Consider the following 20,962-nt stretch of genomic DNA (forward strand, 5'->3'; position numbering starts at 1 on the left):
CAAAAACACTCCACGGGGTCTGATGTCTCTAACAGACAGTTGGAAACACAGAGGTTCAACGAATATCCATAAATCATCAGTATCTTCAGCAAGCACATAAACACACACACACACACACACACAAACACCTCCATCTGTCTCTTGTGTCTGACGGTGTCGCTGCTAATGAAGCTGCACTAATTAATGCACTTGGCACTAATGAAGTGCAAACAGCAGGAGAAATAGAGAGGAAGAGCATGAAATGATTCCAGTGGACAGAACTGGAGAAACAGCGGGGCTTCCACAAATACATCAGATAGTATGAGAAGGAAGCAATCCTGCACTTTTCTATACAGTAAGAGGCTGAGGAAATCAACTATGATAATCAGCTTCAGCAATACAGGCATTCTAGACATAGTTGGGACTTTTTCAATCACCTTAAAATCTATTGACAACATACATACACCTTTAATCTTTTCTCATTGAAGGCAAAAATACCTATAAGGAGCCAAGAACATTCTTTGCCGATGACAGAATATGTTTCTGCGAAAAAGGAAGCCTTTATATTTCAGTGACCTCTCTTTACCCAGAGCTCAAGTCAGCATGCACACCAACAAAAACAAACTTTCTGTACTGGTTTAAAACAAGCAAACTTCCAGCAAACAAACACAGAAAGGGGACATGGTGGGAAAAAATCAACTACATCCTGCAACACCCTGTAACATATTTTAGAGCTTTGAAAGTGTTTGAAGTTAAAGTAATGACGTTGGAGGAGTATTAGAGGAAAATTATGTCATTATTTATTCACTTTTTGGGAAAATTTTTGTGTCATACACTACCATTCAAAGTTGTTGTTTTTTCGAAAGGGACAGTAAAGACATAAAATGTTACACTAGATTTCTATTTCAAATAAATGCTGTTCTTTTGAACTATTTATTCAAAGAATTTCCGGAAAAAAAGTATTACATTACAAATCACATCACAAAATGTCTGTTTTTAACACTGATAATAAGAAATATTTCTTGAGCACCAAACCATCAAAACAATAATTTTGAATCATTCCTGAAGTGTCATGTGACACTAAAGACTGGAGTAATGATGCTGAACATTTTGCTTATTTCAGCTCATTTAAATATTTAATAATAATAAAAAGTATTTTTACTGTATTTTCAAATAAATGCAGCCTTGATGAGCATAAGATACTTACAAATTTTTTTTTTTTTTTTTTTTTACCAAACCAAAACTTTTGAACGGTAGTGTAGATGTGAAAAAATAAATAAATACAGAACTTACTCTACATTAAATATATAAAATTTTTTAAAAATAAAAAAATACATTTAATTTGTTGGTGTTTTTTTAATGTCATGAGGATGCTGTTTTTAGCCTGTCCCCACCTCGGATTCATCTCTGTATTAACAAAAATGTACATTTTCCACGCAAACTCTTTCTTCTGTAAAGGGTTGTGTCAGGATATATGTCGACCCTGTTACCATACTTTCCCTTGTAAATTAATGATTTAATTAACTCCATAAAGAAAACAAAATATCATCATTCTTTTAACCATCACCTTTTAAGGAAAGTGTTAGGAAGTTAATCACTTTTTTTAAATATATTTATCTTATGTTTTGTTAAAAACATAATTTCATCGAACTACCTCACTAATTTTTTTTTTTTTTGAATATTCATTAATATTTTTTAAATATTGTTACCTTAGCAGTAGCTGTCCTAAAACAGCTTACCAACTAAAAAGCAGGTTTTTTTTTTTTTTTTTGTCTCACGTGTCTGTGCTTGGAATATTTCATTCTCCTGCCAGACACTCATCGCCTGAGGAAAACACCTGGGGTAAGAACGGTCTTTACAAATAATGCCATATCTGTATCATATGTTTCCTGATCCCTGGCACATGATATGTGATGTGTGTATAGTGTGAGAAAAGGTCTGTTTTGCTGAGTATTGTTCAAAGTCACTCACTTTCTCGTGCCCTCCTGTGAGCTCGCTCCCTCTCCCGCTCTCTCCGCTGGCTCTGGAGAGACTCCGTCCCCGTCTCTGTGTCCAATCCATCCCGACTGCTCACCGCATTGGCACTAGTACACACATACACACACACAAAAAGAGAGAGGTCTTTATTATATAGTCTCGAAACCATCTCTATTATGCTGAGTCATAATACACTTGGCCACAAAAGTAGAGAAATTGTTCTGGAAAATCTTCTGAAATTATGATTACCTACATTCAATTTCATCGCCAACAGATATTTCATTGTTTAGGAGTATATGATTTACAGCCTAGCATTTTCAGCAGCTGTCACTAGTTATTCAAAGCTGAAAATTTATGGTAAGTGTTTATGACCAGCTGCGACGAACTGCAGCCCAGGAGTTTCAAATCCTGCAGGGCTGCGGTTGGGCCCCAGAAGAGCAGGTTGAGGGTAAATGGGGCCGCGATGCAGTGTGGGAATGAATAAGTGTATGTGGATATGCCAAAGGCTAGTTATTCTAGCAGAGTGGTTAGAATGCTCAGGGCAGAAAAGGAACATGAGGTTTGTGAGAACAGCACGCTGTGACAAATGCAAAGATGCTCACATTTAAATATACAAATGAGTGCCACACTATACCTACAGAAAAGAGGCAGTACACATTTGTGACCCTGGACCACAGAACCAGTCATAGGGGTCAATTTTTTGAAATTGAGATTTAAACAACATCTGAAAGCTGAATAAATAAGCTTTCTGTTGATATATAGTTTGTTATAATAGGACAATATTTGGCCAAGATGCAACTATTTGAAAATCTGGAATCTGAGGGTGGAAAAAAATCAAAATATTGAGAAAATCGCCTTTAAAGTTGTCCAAATGAAGTTCTTAGCAATGCATATTACTAATCATAAATTAAGTTTTGATATATTTGCAGCAGGAAATTTACAAAATATCATCATGGAACATGATCTTCACTTAATGTCCTAATGATTTTTGGCATAAAAGAAAAATCAATAATTTTGACCCATAGAATGTATTTTTGGCTATTGCTACAAATATACCCCAGCGACTTTTAGTAGAGATTTTATTTGCATGTTATTACTGTTACCTGTTTTGCATAACTCTTTTAATAAACTGACCACTATAACAATGCAAATAATGCTTACAAACTGTTATTTTTATTTTATTTTTTCTTTCATATCCCTTCAAGGGTTTTTCCAGAAAATGAATTTACACAGATATAGATTCATCCATTTAAGTTATAATTTCATTTGAAAGCAGTGTATAACAACTGACATGTATTCACATCTTAAGAATTAACAAATCCTTAGGTTTAAGTTTTGCCATTTTTCTCTCTATTTCAAATCTGTTTCTATAATATATTAGCCCAAAGAGAACATACAATATAGTTACATAGTTATGTTAGAATTCTTGTGAATATCCATGGAGCTCTGCAAAAATCTATTTAAACCTGCTCATGAATAAGAAAGTTAAAAAACCTTTGTAATGTTAGGATACTATTTAGGGGAAAATATCTTAAACAAAACAAATGCTTGAATGATTTTGAGCCAGAAAATTGAAAATCTTCCCAAAGTTTACTTGCATTCACATACCAAAAAGGAAAGTCCCACCCCTCAAGCACAATTAGCCCAAACACTACACAGTGTGCTAATGTCTCTCTCTGCTGGATAGAGCCTGTTACTTCAGCAGTATGGTGATAATTTACCAAAAGTACATCAATTAATACACCAGTATCCATGCATTAAATCAGTGGATCTCAACGGTTAAGACAGAATTCTGGGACACAGGTTTGTGTTGAGACTGAACTGTAGGGAGAAACGAAGCAAAATGAAAATAATAAAAAGCTTCTAATGCAAAAGGTGGCACAGAGGCGCTTCTGTAGTGCCATTTATGCTGCTTAGACACGGCAATTTACCCAGCAATTAAAACTGAACACAGAACAGGCATAATTTAGTCTGGCTTTGTGTTTTTACTCTGAATCTTGACTCAGCTGTGTAAAGATGCCTTTATATAATCATGCATAATTAGGACAGCAAAATACAAATTCTTGTGGAATTTTAAAATGAGAGAAATCACTATTTGTTTTGTTGCTGATTTCAAATGCAAAGTAAAAAACTTAAAAAATAAATACAACCGATTAAGCAATTAAAATATAATTTTGCCTGATTTCCAAATAACTTCGCAAAATGAACAAAGTTCTGAAATCACTGTAAAATACATTTTATCATACAATGGTATTAAATACCAACTGATGCATTTAATGCACGTTTCTTGTACTCTGTGAGTTTACAAGATATATATTTACAGGGGGAAGCGGGCAGACGGACAGTTCAGTCCTGGGGGAGACGGAGGCAGCTGTGTCACCCTGCAGAGCCCGCGGGACAACGGAGACGGGTGCTTTTAATGTCCACTAATCCGGATTAGCTGCTCAAGGGACAGCCGAAAACATACTCTGCTCACCCTACCAAATGTATTCAGCAGGACCAATAAATAATGCACAGCACAAAGATAGCAGGCAGAGGATAACATTTGGTTACTTACTAATGCTTACAGTGAAGCTTTTATAATGGAAATGAGGGAGATTTCTTGTGGGAGAAACGGTCATATTAATTTCATGCACAATTGGCTGGTAGTCTGTTGGAGAGACACTGGGGAAAAGAACTGACGGGAGAAAGGAAGCAGCCTGTGGTTCACCTTCACATGTTCTGGCACTAGATGGCACTAGACACTATAGAAAACAAGTGGTAAGAATTCTTTGGTGAGGTGAGAAGGTTACAACAAAAAAAAATCTGAAAGTCAAACATTAGATAAAGAAATCACAGGATTTTCACAAAAGTGAAAAGGTGCAACAGATGCACAAAGAAAGGCTGTTGTAAAATATCCCTGAAGCTCATTGATCTAAATTTAGCCTTCAACATCTTCAATATGAACAAAGAGAATATTTAATCTGTGTGTTTGCAGTAGAGGCACAACATAACCAGATATGCAGCAGCACACAACTCTCAAAGCCTTCTTTACAGCCAAGGAAATGTGAAAGTGTTTTTTTAGCCTTTTGTTCTTGCAGTAAATCTGCAGTTCATGGGTTTATTTTCACTAATAAGTGGTATAAATTGCATCAAATATTGTGTTTATTGTAGCAAATGGTTCAAGAGATCTCTTTTTGTGTTTATATTACACAAAAAAAGGAGATATAAAGAAACAGCGAGTAGATTTAATAAAATAATTAGAACAAATTGGTCCAAGAAAGATTCGTTCATGAATCCGACATGACTATCACTAAAACAAATATTGATGTTATAACTGGTATTTGCCCCAGAATATGAATTATTATGTGGGCAGCTGTGTATGAGTGGAGGAAGGCATTGCTACATGACTGGTTAAAGACCTAACCACATGAATACTGGCAAATCAAACAAACACATTGAACTTTGTGAGGCAAACATGTGTTCTATTAGAATGCAGCTCAAGAGACAGGCGCTTGAATTGGACTGTGATTCACACATGTGGCTCCCGGAAGGACAAGAATGATATTTTCCCTCCAGCTGGATAACAGACATCTGCTACTGCTGTGACTGTGGTCAGGAACAAATCAAACCAGTGGTTTTGTAATGTTTGTCAAAAGTGTGTGTGTGTTCTATGAATTCATGCAGACATCTGCAGATGTATTTGTCTGGTTATTCAAAAAATCCAATGCATATGCATATATAATGCATACATGTAACTCATACAATGACTTGAGTACACTTCTTCTATGTTGAACGTTTCAGATTTTGTTGTTTGTAGGCCTTAAAAGGTGCAATAAAAAAGACCCAATTAAAAGGCTGAAAACAGTGATATTCATAATCCATTATATTTGACTTCAAAACAATAGTTCACCTTGAAAGAAAAAACTACAGATCGAAAGTTTGGAGATGCTAAGATTTTTAAAAATGTTTTTCTCATGTGGAGAGGACAAGTCTCTTATGCTGCTCTCTTATGGACAAATAAAGATTTTATATATATATATATATATATATATATATATATATATATATATATATATATATATATATATACAGTGGTGGCCAAAATGATTAGAACACTAGTATTTTCACCAGCTAAAATTGGTTTTAAATCAGTTATTTCTATCTTTTGCTGTAGTGTGTCAGTAGGAAATATCAGTTTACAATTTCAAACACTCATTTTGCCATTAATTGTAATAATCCAATGAGATCTTTGTTTGCACAAGGAGTCTGACAACAGCCAGTGCTCCACACAGAGATCTGATCTCATCATCATCCAGTCTGTCTGGAATGACACAAAGAAACAAAACAAACTGAGACGGACTAAATCCAGAAGAACTGTGGCAATGTCTCCAAGATGCTTCAAGAAACCTACCTGCGAAGCTACAGTACTGTTAAAAGTTTTAGGCACTTGTGTTAAAATGTAAAATGAGGATGCTGTCAAAAATAATGTTTTCTTTATCAATTAACTTCTATTAACTAAATAAAATAAAAATAAAAAACATTTGGTGTGACTATCCTTTGCATTTAAAGCAGCTTTTGTCCTAGGTGCACTTGCACATGGTTTTATATGTAGGTTTATACGTAGGTTTCTTGAAGCATCTTGGAGACGTTGTATTAATCATACTGACCCCACACTTTTGAATGATAGTGTATGTTTGAAAACTTTTATGATGTGTACATGGGTCTCATGCATATTCAAAGGGTTTTATAAAATACATGAAAACAACATGAAGAACTTGACCCTCCGACTTCAATTTACATTATCTTTATTTGTCATACATCCAGTTATAATGGAATAAGTGTCCTTCACTGCCTTCACTGGTTTACTACGGGCCTAAAAAAATGAGTAATAAATGTCAGACAAATTATTTGCATGGCATTACTCACTGGAAAGAGGGGGGTCTGGAATCTCCAATCCCTCCAGTTCGCTCCAAGGGTGGCGGCAGCTCTTTGTGGCTCTCTGTGCACTGAGATCCCCCATCCGAGTGTGTGCCTTCAGCCAACACCAACTACAGCCAAACACACACACACATACAATTACCCACAAAGGCTTCAGGAAGAAACTCTCCAGGCTAACTACTAGGCCTGCATAAATAAGTAGACCAGCAGAAGGAAGAGAAGAGAGTGCATTTGTTTGAGAAGACAGGAGTGTGAAACATGGACCCTTTAAGGCAAGTCAGTTCACTTGGCAGGCTTCTCAATAAAGGCCCTGGGCGGCCATTTCAACATATTTCAAATCAGCAATAAAATATGACCACAATAGTGTCATTATTGAAGTATACTTTGCTCAAATCACACACACAAAAAATCAGGTTGGTCCAGTTAAATTTCATGCAATAGAATAGCAAATATTTCTATGAGCAGTCCGACGACTCCACCTCATTTTATCAGAGAAAAAAAGGAGCCTTATGATGTGGTAAAGTGCTTTCATGATCCAAATAATAGATGGATGGTCGTAGATGAGGATACCCGAGGATATAACCTTATGAACACTGCTGTTCATTCTCTGCACAAACCAATGATAAAACCTTGAAGGCAGAAATCCAATGCACTATGTTAAAGCAGTGATCATGTTATGGTATACTGAAGGTCTCCGTGTTTGGACAGCAGGCAGTGAAGCACATATTTTAGTGCAGCACGGCTCAATGTCATGTATCTCAGCATGTCTGTGCAGCTCTCTGCAGCTGGAGGCTCGCTGGAGTCCACTAACCTGTATTTTGCACCTCACATCAGCTCTACACAACACTATAGGTATAACACCTGCTTGTAGGAGTGTAGATGTGTATTTTAGAGGCAATAATCAAATTAATTACTATGCTTTGCTTTTGCTGCCACTATCATGTGTAAATATTTAATCAGTCCTCTATTTGTATGAGGTTTACTCATACAGATTAGGTCACAGGGTTTAATTCAAATTGCCGTCCATTTTACTTTTGTAATGTGACATGAAACAGGACATATTCAATGACGAAAATGTCAGAGCGGTCTTGACTTTATCCATTGGGTAGTGATTAGATGTAGAAAAGTGGTTTATACTGTAATTGTTAAATGATTACAAGGCTTTGGTGTCATCACACAAAACAGAAAGTTTCAGAGGCAGAGCAAGTTTAACATTTTAATCAAAGATTATAAGCATAAACATCATTTACAACATGCACTGTTGACAATAAAACCAGGAGTGTGTATTAATTCAGGTTTTAACTGGTTTAAGATGGTCTCCCAGCCTAACCAAGCTGGTATTTATCTATTTACCTGGTTGGCCAACTGAAAAACGCCTGAATGATTCACAAAAAAGAGCTGAGTCACTGAGGAATTGGACTACACTAGTCACACTGTATTGGTTTAATCACTAAAAAGAAACAGTTTTTAGAGTCATTGATTGAAGAATCAGGCTACACTGGTCAGCACGTCTTGGTTTATTCACTAAAAAGAAATAGTTCGTAAGAGTCACTTGTTCAAGAATCAGACTACACTGGTCGTGCTGTATTTGTTCGATTCACTAAAATAAACCAGTTCATAAGAGACATTCGTTCAATAATCAGACAACATTAGTAGCGCTTTATTGGTTTATTCACTAAAAATAACTACTTCAATAGAGTCACTTGTTCAGGAATCAGAATACACTGGTTGTACTTTATTGGTTTATTCACTAAAAATAACTACTTCAATAGAGTCGCTTGTTCAGGAATTGGGCTACACTGGTGGTTCATAACCCGAATATCAGAAATGTTGGAACGTTTTTAAAATTTGAATACAATGAAAACTAAAAGGATTTCAAGGGCGAATCCCAATTCTCTGTCTTACCCCTTCCCCTTAGTTTTCCACGTTCACGTGAGAGTAAGGGCTATCCCAATTCTCGTTTTGATCGAGGGGTAGGGCTAAGGGGAAGTGGTAGATGCCCCTTAAAACCAAGCATTTTGTTTGCAAGCACTTCCCCTTAGCCCTTACTCTCACGTGAACATGGAAAACTAAGGGGAAGGGGTAAGACAGAGAATTGGGATTCACCCTAAATCACACGAGCCAATATTTTATTCACAATAGAACATATATAACAAATGTTTAAACTGAGAAATTTTACAATTTTATGTATAAAATGAGCTCATTTCAAATTTGATGCCTGCTACGGGTCTCAAAATAGTTGGGACGGGGGCGTGTTTACCATGGTGTAGCATCTCCTCTTCTTTTCAAAACACATTTGAAGACATCTGGGCATCGAGGTTATGAGTTTCTGGAGTTTTGGTGTTGGAATTTGGTCCCATTTTTGCCTGATATAGGTTTCCAGCTGCTGAAGAGTTTGTGGTCATCTTTGACGTATTTTTCGTTTAATGATGTGCCAAATGTTCGCTATAGGTGAAAGATCTGGACTGCTGGCAGGCCAATTCAGCACCCGGACTCTTCTACTACGAAACCATGCTGTTGTAATAGCTGCAGTATGTGGTTTTGCATTGTCCTGCTGAAATACACAAGGCCTTCCCTGAAATACACGTCGTCTGGAGGGGAGCATACGTTGCTCTAAAACCTTTATATACCTTTCAGCATTCATAGTGCCTTCCAAAACATGAAAGCTGCCCATACCGTATGCACTTATGCACCCCCATACCATCAGAGATGCTGGCTTTTGAACTGAACGCTGATAACACGCTGGAAGGTCTCTCTCCTCTTTACCCCGGAGGACACGGCGTCTGTGATTTCCAACAAGAATGTCCATTTAGTAATGTCAATGACAGAATCCTGCCGATGAGTGATGCCGTGCCATCTGAGGACCGAAGACCACGGGCATCAAACAAAGGTCTTCGGGCCTTGTCCCTTATGCACAGAGATTTATCCAGTTTCTCTTAATTTTTTGATGATGTTATGCACTGTAGATCATGAGATTTGCAAAGCCTTTGCAATTTGACATTGACAAAAAAAATTTTATGCACTCTTTCACAGATTGGAGAGCCTCTGCCTATCTTTAATTCTGAGAGACTCTGCCTTTCTAAGACATCCCTTTTATAGCTAATCATGTTACAGACCTGATGTCAATTAACGTAATTAGTCGCTAGATGTTCTCCCAGCTGAATCTTTTCAAAATTTCTTGCTTTTTCAGCCCTTTGTTGCACCCGTGCCAACTTTTTTGAGACCTGTAGCAGGCATCAAATTTAAAATGAGCTCATTTAGTATAAAAAGTGTAAAATTTCTCAGTTTAAACATTTCTGTTCTCTGTTCTATTGTGAATAAAATATTGGCTCATGTGATTTGAAAGTCTTTTAGTTTTCATTTTATTCAAATTTAAAAAACGTCCCAACATTTCCGGAATTCAGGTTGTATTTGTTTGATTCACTAAAATGAACCAGCTCATAAGAGTAATTTGTTAAGGAATTGGACTGATCGTGCTGTATTGGTTTATTCACTAAAATAAACCAGTTCATAAGAGACATTTGTTCAATAATCAGACAACACTAGTTGTGCTTTACTGGTTTATTCACTAAAAATAACTACTTCACAAAAGGTCACTTGTTCAGGAATCGGACTAAACTCGTTGTGATGTATTTGTTTGATTCACTAAATGAACCAGTCGAGACATTCGTTCAATAATCAGTTTACACTAGTGTTTTATTGGTTTATTCACTAAAAAGAACTAGTTCACAAGAGTTACTTGTTCAGTAATCCCATTACAATGGTAGTGCTGCATTTTTTTGTTTCACTAAAAAGAGGTGGTTCATGATTGCCATTTGTTCAGGAATCAGACTACACTGGTCACATTCTATTTGCTTGATTCACTAAAAAGAACCGGTTCATAAGAATCATTCATGCAGGAATTTATTCTCTGTGTATGTTCCCCTAAAGCTAGCAAACAGACTGCCCTGAGAGACCATCAAATAAGCTTAGGCTGTTTTAAGCTGTTTTAAGTTTTTTTCAGCAGGGTTGATAGTCTGATATTTCATAATGTCACAATCTGTCCAATACAGAGAGGAGGGCACCATCCGTCTCACTTACCCAGGACACCACTCTGCCATTGAAGCAGGGCAGCTTGGCGTTATCATCAGAGATTTCTTCTTTGACGACTCTGCGGGAAAGAACACAAACAGTTAGGGACTCTGTGAGACCAGCACCCAGGATTGCACACCAGTGTTCTCGTCTATTTGCAAAAGCTGAGGCATACTGAAAGCATGTCACGCTCAAACAGCGGAATTTTCCACTTAGCTCTCAACTGCTGGCTGCTCATGATGAGAATGCTGAACGCCCCTGTTGACCGACTACTCTGTTGAAAACTACTGTTTTACAACGGGCCTCATTAGTACCTCATGCACATTCCAGATTACCTACTAAAACTGCTGCTTTTGCACTGATACAGTGGCTTAGTATGAATGAAGATCTAATGTTTCTCTAAGTGTGTGAGCGTTTATGAGTATTGAGGGTCTGTACATATATACATTCAAGTGTGGGTACATTTATATGTGTGAAAGGTGCAGCAAGGGTGTCAGGGCACAAGAGGTTATTAATAGAGTGAGTGAGTGTGTTAGCAGAGTGTCCATCCCAGGCTGTAAATTCCCTACATAAATACCACACAGTTACCCTTTAACCCTCCCAGTCGAGGTTCAGCAGTCACACACCTGCTGGTCTCCTGTCACTGTGCACAGGCCTAGTCCATACACACACATACAAACCACATGAGACTGGCAAAATCCCTTAAGGCTCCATTCGCAGCCTGACAAAACAGGATTACTCGGGATGCACAATATATATGTGACTGTACTGTTAACAGTCATGAGATCATTCAGATTTCAACTGATGGTATAACAAATCCAAAAAAAAAAATTTAAGTGCCATTTTAAATGGCTTTTTTTTTTTACATATTACCTTATTTTACATATTTTCAATGCTGCATAAATGCAATCTAATAACTGACCTAATAAAATTATTGTATAGAACATATTTGCATGTGAACAAACACTAAAATTACACAGATTTCTCCCAAGTCAACAAGTATAACATATAACTACTTGCTGTTAAGTAAGTGAGTCTTAAATTGTGTGTTTACCAACCACTGATATAATGACTGATAACTGTCATTGATTCATTAAAAAGAATGGCTCTTAAGTGTCATTCCGAATCAGACTACGCTGGCTATACGGTGTTCTGATTCACTAATTCAGAAGACTCTTTCTCAGGATTCAGACTACATCGGTTGCATTGTATTTATTTGATTCACTAAAAATAACTACTTTATAAGAGTCATTTGTTTGGGAATCTATCTACACTGGCCACATTGTATGTTGTTGATTCACTAAAAGAAGAGCTAGATCATGGAGTAATTTGTTCAAGAATCAGACTACAATGGTCATGCTTCTTTTTTTTTGATTTGCTAAAAAGAACTGGTTCATTAGATTCATTTGTTTATGAGTCAGGCTATACGGGTTGCTCTGTATTTGTTTGATTCTCTCAAAAGAACTGGTTCATGAGAGTAATTGTTTGGGTATCTTAGTATATTGGTTGTGCTGTATGTTTCTGATTCACTTAAAAGAGCTAGTTCTTGAGACATTAGTACAAGAATTGTACTACACTGTGCTGTTTTTGTTTGATTCACAAAATAACAAAAAAAATGAGCCATTTTGTTTATCAGTCATTTGTTTGGGAATCGGACAACACTGGTCAAGCTGTATATGAACCTACTCATAATAATCATTTGTTTGGGAATCATACTGCAAGAAATCCTGAAAACCATTTGATTCTGAGATTTTTTCCCCTCTGTTCCCAAGCTACTTTTCAGAAAGATCCCAAAGCTTAACACCTACAATCAAAAGTGACGGATCAACATGAATTCAAACATTTCTCAAATTCTTCAAATACCAAACACCAAATATGTCAGCAATTGTCTCATAGACGAAACATCCGAGAAAGTTTCAAAGTTCACATCTAAGATATGACAACTGATGTGCAACTGATGTTCTAGATTATTAAAGGAACAATGTCTTCAAGTAGTGTAACCACAGATCTTATTTTAATCATAAATCAAACACAGCCACTCTAAAAACCCATTAGAAGTTGCTGAGGGAACACATGGCTAATTAGCCCTCCGGGTTTGCCTAGAAACAGACGTCGTACCTGAACAGCTCTTTGCAGCAACCTCCTCTCTGCTTTTTGTCACTTCTTCATCCGTGCACTAATTTTTAAAACATTTTAAACCTTTGTTAACTTCTTGTGTTACTGTCTTTTTAAGATGAACTGCCTGTGATGCAGAATTCCTCCAAATCCCCACTGGATTAAAGCATCTGCTAAATGAATAAATAAAAAATAGATGTAATATCACTAATCATATTTTGACCATAACAAAAATCAATATTGCGCAGTGCTAAAATGTGTTGACAGAACTTTATGACTTGAGAAATTCCAGCATCCTGTCGTAATTTTAACGTCTTCCTCTCCACTCCTCCAGAACTTCCAGGTCACATCACCCATTCAGCTGTGAGACCGAGGAGGTGAGTTGAGCGGGACTGAAGGATGATGATAACATGGTCTTGTTGGAAGAGTAACAAAACAAGGAGAGCTGCTGCAGTCCGTTCGAGTGCCCAGAGCCCAGCACAGGAAACTGGGGTGTAACTCTAGTCATGGGTAGGAAGTGTTTGTGTCCTCTCAAGAGGTCTTTACAATATACAGCAACATACAGCGAAGAGTGTGGGGGTGGCCATAAGGAAGTGTGGTTTGTCCAAACTCGCGAGGTAACGCCTTTGGTTACACACTGGACTATAAATCTGATCTTCTGGGTAACAATATCAGCTTTAAGCCTAAAAATGTCTAGAAACTATCCAACAAGCTTTCTTAAAGGGATAGTTCACCCAATGAAAGTTTTGTTGCCATTTACTCGTCATTCCAACTTCTGTGTAACACAAAAGAAGAATATAGCAATTGAAGTCAACGTGGTCCAATGTTGTTGAAACATTCTCCAAAATATCTTCTTTTGTGTTCTGCAGAAGAGAGAAAGTCATAGAGGTTTGGAACAACATGATGATTTTTGGGTGAACTATCTGTATATACACAAGCAAAACTATATTTACAGTCTGAGCAGTTCTAGCCTGTGCTAAACTCCCCAGCATGATGCTAGCGTGCTAAGGATGGTTGTTAAATTGTTGCTATGTGTTACTACGATGTTCCAGTGCTTTTATTGTTAACTACAACTCAAACTATTAGAAATATTTTCAATAACTTAAATAAAGCTGAAAAATAATCATAAACTATGATTATTAAAAGAAAAACTAACTTAAAAAACTAAAACAGAAATGCCGCCTTGGCAACTAACTGAAATACAAATTGAAGTACTAAAACTGAAACAAATATGAAAAGCTAAAATGAAATATTTTTTAAAAAGCTTACGTTAAAATAAAAAAAGAAGCTCAAATTTAAATTAAAAAAATTAAAACATAAAAATATTATTAAATACTGCAATATAAAATAACACTGGTTTTATAATCCGCCAAGCAGATCACTTAGAAAATAAAAAGCATACTTCTCAACAAGCCACACAATTTAATGTACAATTGATATTTGGAGCCCGAACAGCCTGAGTTGAATAATTAAGGTTAGTGAAAAGAGTAAATAGTGATGCAAGCACCACTGATAACATTCACATTGAGATCTAACAGATGAAGATCGATATATAACCATGCACATGCCCTTCTTCAGAAATCTATAGGGTTTTTCTGACTAGCAACCACATGGTCATGATATCATTTATCTACTTCAGGGATTTCCTGTGATGTGGGACCGTTCCATCTGTGAGCTGCGGCACAGCTCAGCATGATCCTATAACAAATAATGAGGGCCGAAACGAGGGCCAATCCAGTCCGATTAATGCCTGATAATCAGTCAGTGAATGAGACATGAGATTATTTCACTAAATGCATTTATTTCACCTACAAGCTGTTAAGAAGAGAGAAGCACTTCCATATCACTTCCAGTCAAATACCAACCACATCCCTCTGCGCAACACACGACAGCAGCGCTTTAAAAATTAAACACAACTGAAATCTTTCTGTGAAGTCAATGGGGGTCTAATAAAAAATACATCAACTTGGCCTGACACTGAGGAATCCATTACAGCGTAACCATTAGTTAAAACACAAGCGCCCTGTACGCAACATGTACTGAACAAAGGCTGCTTAAAAGCCAATGAAATCCATCTGGATCCCAGTCTTCATTCATACGCTCCACTGATATCTTGTTAAACACATCAGATTTATTTAAGATTATGTTATCCAACAATCACACGCAGCAGAAGCAGTGAAATGGAGGTAACTGGCACACATCGTCCCTCAGAGAGATGGTGTTTGGGTGTCTGCTGCTGCTGTCTATCCTCAAAGCCAGTTTACAGGGGTATTAACAGACTGCGGTGGATAATATCAGAAGATATTATCAGAAGCAGCAGAATGTTGTTTATTATTACGGAGGACACACACAGTAGGGATCTATGGCAGTAATAGTGGGATTAGCGATGTTTATGTTGGACACTGTAGGGCTAGTTATGATGTGATAATAAGGGGTGTGTCTCTACACTTTCCCAGAGTTCATAGGTTCATCTCATTGCTGATCTGTAAATGTACATGTAAGCTAACCCACATTACAGAGGCCCATTTTTGAGCATTTGAGATCTCAAAAGACGTGTGCTGGTTGGATTTCTTCCTGCTTTATGAATGGTTGCAGAATGAACAATGCAAGGCTGTCTAAAAATAATGTTCGCCACATTTAGCTGCACACAAAATAAATCAGCTCCCCTTGGGATGCATTTATGGTTCTGAAATGTGTCCAGATCCAAGTTGTGACTCATAGTTTTGTAGTCAGCATACTGAACCTCAAAGTAGGACTGCTTGGTTATGGCAAAAATCATAATCATGATTATTTTGCTCAATACTGCAATCATGATTTTTTTAACATGATTAGGAGACCAAAATATTATGAGTACTCCTTTTTTTGCAATAGTTCTATATATCAAGTATACAAAGGATTGCTATAACAACACAATTTTATATACCAATGAAATTTCACAGTTCTTGATGCAATTTCGATACCACAGCAGAAAAAAATACTAGGCTAATTAATGTAAGTTTTAAAAAGTCCTCAAAAATCTATTTTTGAAGAGAAGTAAATAGTCAGCAATAAAATAAAAACAAAGCAGAAAATTATAAACAATATGACAAATAAATAAAATGGAGAAATGAAAAAAATGGAAAAAAGCTTTAAGTTTGGGCTTTTAAGAAAGTATAGAAAGCACCATTTTAAAGGAAATAATAATAATTGTTTTATCTTGATTTTTCAATCATTGGAAGCAAAAATCGAAATTGAAACTAAAATTGAATTAATCGCACAGCCCAACCTCAAAGTACATGTAGGCCCATAAGGCTAGGCTCAAATTGCTACTTAGTACAACAAAGTAGCCAAGGAGAACCTACCATAGCAGCCTGGCATTGAAGGTCAAGCTTTGTTTGTTCATGCAATCTACTTGACGGTCACCAGGGCCAACTGTGCACCCAGTGCTAGGTGTGACAGGAAAGCATTGCTGTTAGTAAACTATCCTTTGTTAACAGGAAAAGCACGTTTTTTGGAAGATCGTGCTAGAACACCAACATGTGTTAATATAGCCTTCAAATTAAAATGTTGAGAAATAACCACATTTCCTACTGCAGAGGAGCATTCCTATCCTAGACATATCACTAAACATCTGTGCCTGCTGTGTGTCTTTTCAGATTAAATGAGACAGTCATCTCTGAACATAAATAATCCAGAGACTCCTTAGTAGTTAACATGGGAAGCCTAGATCAAATTGATCTATTTATCCATCCATGACATTACATTTTTTCAGATTTTGATTCTTCTAGCTGATGAATGATAAAAACATTGCCAGTCAACAGAATGTTATTGTGAAGTTGTGGACACTAATATAGTTATCATTATAGCTATAGTTATCGATCTTCTTCTTGAACAGGAATCCTTTAGTCGGTTCAATTGACTTTTGAGGAAAATAATTTAAAATAAACTCATCCAATATTGACAATCCCAGACTGCTTATTAAATGTACTATTATAGATACTAGCAGCACCCATAATTAAAGAAATAAAAAATAAAAAACCACCCAGAATTGATTATGTGGTATTTGCTTAAGTAGGCTACCAAACGAATGAATGGCTTGTAATTATGCACTGCTATTCTTATTGCTATTATAATGTAATATGTACAACAGACACTGTTTCTGTTAAGGAACACAATTTCTTGCAGAATAAACTTATTATTGTGCTACAGCTTCAGTATTGTTAGAATAATGCCCATTCAAAACACTAGGTGACCTATTATGAATGACTATGAACACTTCTCAAATTTGACTTGATTTTAAAATGAACAACATCTAACAATCACAGAAAAATAGAAAGCTGCTTGTTTTATCTGACAGCCTGTTTGCCATTTGGAAATATTAGGCAACTGATCCATTCATGTTGGGTGACACTGACAAATTAGAGAGTGACAGTTCTGCCTGACAGCTGCTGGTTCACAGTCATTCAATTCCCCTCTACTAACCTCAGTCTATTGCTGGTCATTTTGAAGTGACAGAAAATGACTGAAAATCTGCTATTCTAATGAGTTTGCTGTCTGAACAAATTAGGAGCTGTGAGATGTTCGCTGGAGTTAAAGATTATGTTTGATATTTTCTTTTGATCTGGTCAACACTGGTCAGTGCATCTGACCCATCAGTCTAGCATGGAAGTAATTCTGATCAATTTTAATTAACGTAATTGAGAGTGCTGTAGTTTTAGAGTTATAAAAGGTACTGTCACTTTCAAAGAGCGGGCTGACTTTGTCATGTCATGTTCAGATTGCGATGCCTCTGAAGGCCTGGCCTTAACTTCAAAAGCTTCAAATCGAGGGAAACCAGAGCACAAGTCACTGTCAAATGGAGTTACAACACAAGACACTGTATTAGGAAACAACCATGATATATTTGCACCATGTGGACAACTGAAGCATGCCACTGGAGTTGACAAAATTAGCTCTGTTGCAGTGCATGTGTGGTGCTGTGGCAAGCCATTTAACATTTTTCAATAAAACTAACTAGTACTTATTATGTTACTAGTAATTATTTGTAAGTAATCAAACAGCGACTGGTATCTTTCTCAATTTTACTAATAACTACTAGTACTTACTTCATTTGTGTAATTCAACCTAGTCACCAGTACTTTAGAGTCTCTTCAGAATCAGTACGCATTATTTTTGCTACTAGTCACTTAATGGTGAATATCTTAATACTGAAGTAACTTCTATTGTTGCTGGTAAAAAAAAAATTTTAAATTTTAAAAAAAGCACATTTTGTTACTTTTGTTTTGTTTGATTTTTTGTTATCTGCAGTTCAGACAGTAATAGAAACCAGTAACTGTTATAAATGTTATGGAGGGGGGAAAAAAAGAAAGAAGTTGCAATTTGTTGTCAGTGACAATTACTAGTCACTGTTGGGGAAAAATATAAGTAAAAAACACAGTAAAAAAAAAAAAAAAAAGTTTTAAGTTTATACAACAAAAATTTGAGAATCTCCCACAAAAATAAGTTGAGCAAACTCAAAAATTTGCTGAAGCTGGTTGCCTTAAAATTTGAAGTTGGCTCAACTTTTTTTTTTTTTTTTTACAGTGTAGTAGTATGTACTAAAAATCACTAAAGAGTGATGTAATCAAAACTAGTAACTACTGGAATTAGTACTAGTCCAATAAATATCCAATTAATAATGAAAATTAAACTTGAAATTGAAAGGATACTGGCCAACACTGGATTACTTACTAGTAAATACAAAATGTAACAATGTAAAGATTAGTTAGTAAGGCCTTCAAGTGCACCTGGGAAACACTCAGGTATTCGTTATTACGACACAAGCTTCACATCTGACATGTTGCTGGTACTCAGAGTCAAAGAGTCAGTGTCTGGGTGATTAGAAGTGACACTATATAAATCACACTACCAGGAGGGGTCACCTCGCGTCTCGACAAATCACTTGAATGAATGCAAGTGGAGTCAATCTAACTTAGGGGTTGTCAATGTGGGGCGTGAGAGCATGTCAGGTAGAATAATAATTAATAATTGATTACTAATTTGAATCAGTACTTTATAACGAAAACAATAAATTAAGTTAAGTTGTGACATATTGTCAAGTATGGTGACCCATACTCGAAATGGTGCTCTGCATTTAACCCATCCAAGTGCACACACACAGCAGTGAGTAGTGAACACACACACACACACACACACACACACAGTGAACACACACCCGGAGCAGTGGGCAGCCTTACTCCAGCGCCCGGGGAGCAATTAGGGGTTAGTCATGGTATCGAAAGTGGAGAGAGTGCTGTTCATTCACAATCCCCACCTTCAATTCCTGCAGGCACGGGAATCGAACCAGCAACCTTCAGGTTACAAGCCCGACTCTATAACCATTAGGCCACGACTACCCCGTATACCTTAAGGGGTTCTATTATGCTCTTTTACAAAGTCTTGATTTTGTTTTGGGGGTGTACTAGAACATGCTCTCACGCTTGGTGGTTCGAAAAACGCATTATTTTTCACTTAATTTACATTATTACAATACCTTTCTTCCCAACCTGACACAAACGGCTCGATTAGTTCCGGGTTTATGAAGGCCCGCTTTCCGAAAAAACTAAATGTGTTGTGATTGGTCAGTGACTGGCAAACAGCTTAGAGGGTGTTTCAGGGCTGTCCCGCCCCTTGCCAAAGCAGCGAGTTCGTAATATTGCCATATCGGATTCAGACCCTGAGAATACTGAACAAGAGGATCACGCAGAACCTTTGCACGCATGGATATTACAAGACATATTAGAGTGGTAACGTTATTGTTGTTTTTATTGGCTAAATCACGATTTGTGGCAGCATATATGCAAATTCATTCTCTGCGAGCAGGTAGCGCTGTTGGAGTGGTAGAGATAGAGGTTTCCCCCGGTAACGCTGTACACAAAGCAGCGCTCAGCTCACAAACGCTGCTTCATCAGACATTACATGCAAGATGAAATGAAAATGACATCCAAATTTTTCTTAAGACAGTCGATTTCCTTCAGAAATACAGTGATATAAAAACACCCGCACCGGGTTTTGATTTTGAAACGTGCAGTGCTCATGTTTATTCAACGAAGTCAACGCCTTTTGGAAAATCTATTTGAGACAGTCAGTTTTGATATTGTGGTGGGCACCACAAATAAATCAATGTATGGGAAACACTGTAGTCTCATAATTGAAGTGTAAATTCTGCAGATTACATCATTGTCCAGTACTGTACAGTCAGCAATTTATAAAAACGTTTTCATAATTGTAACATACATATTTACATACATAATTATTCAGGTGCATTTGTGCCATTGTGCCTCCAACCATTCGAAGTTCCATAGGCAGGATTTATTTTAATGATATTCTAATGGACCGCTTTGTGACATCACTAACACCCCAGAAAACAACGCTGTAGTCCAAACGAGCCGTTCATTGTAGTTCTTGAAAAGGGATTTTTTTAAAAACTAAATATCTCCCTTTGGAGTGGACTTTGAGATTTGTAACTTTGAAGATCTTTTTATGCCCAAACATACACACTACACACTGACTAAAATTCAAAAAGTGAAAAAGCATAATAGGACCCCTTTAAAAATTGAAAGCAGCAGGTTTTTGCGATCACATCATTTTAAATGATGAAAATCAAGAATTCAGTAAGCGAATTCAAACATTGTTCAACACAGCACTAATAATGTAGAGAATAGTGACTTCTGTCCAGATGTCAGTAAGTTAATCTTTTCAGCATGTATTTGGGTTAAAAGCAAGAGTGTGTTTTAGATTATGTGGCAGTCAGAGGTTAAAGGTGCACTAAGTGATTTTTGAAAAACACTTTTGACCACAGTGTCGGACCGTGTCCCAAAACATACTTGTAGCCAATCAGCAGTAAGGGGGCGTGTCTTGAAATGACAGGGAGAAGAGAACG

At 36.8% G+C, this 20,962-nt stretch overlaps 1 protein-coding gene across 2 annotated transcripts in view; it reads right to left on the reverse strand.

The window, feature by feature from the left end:
* dvl1a (dishevelled segment polarity protein 1a) overlaps positions 1-20,962 on the reverse strand; it is a 37,745-nt gene that overhangs the window by 15,117 nt on the left and 1,666 nt on the right. For both annotated transcript variants that reach the window (XM_058762351.1, XM_058762350.1), the window contains exons 2-4: positions 10,957-11,026; positions 6,865-6,986; positions 1,951-2,063 (exon numbers count right to left, since the gene is read on the reverse strand). In XM_058762351.1, coding sequence (XP_058618334.1) covers positions 1,951-2,063; positions 6,865-6,986; positions 10,957-11,026 — 305 coding nt within the window. The remainder of the gene's footprint in view (positions 1-1,950; positions 2,064-6,864; positions 6,987-10,956; positions 11,027-20,962) is intronic.

This window comes from Onychostoma macrolepis, chromosome 23 (assembly GCF_012432095.1).
Source record: "Onychostoma macrolepis isolate SWU-2019 chromosome 23, ASM1243209v1, whole genome shotgun sequence".
NCBI lineage: Eukaryota > Metazoa > Chordata > Actinopteri > Cypriniformes > Cyprinidae > Onychostoma > Onychostoma macrolepis.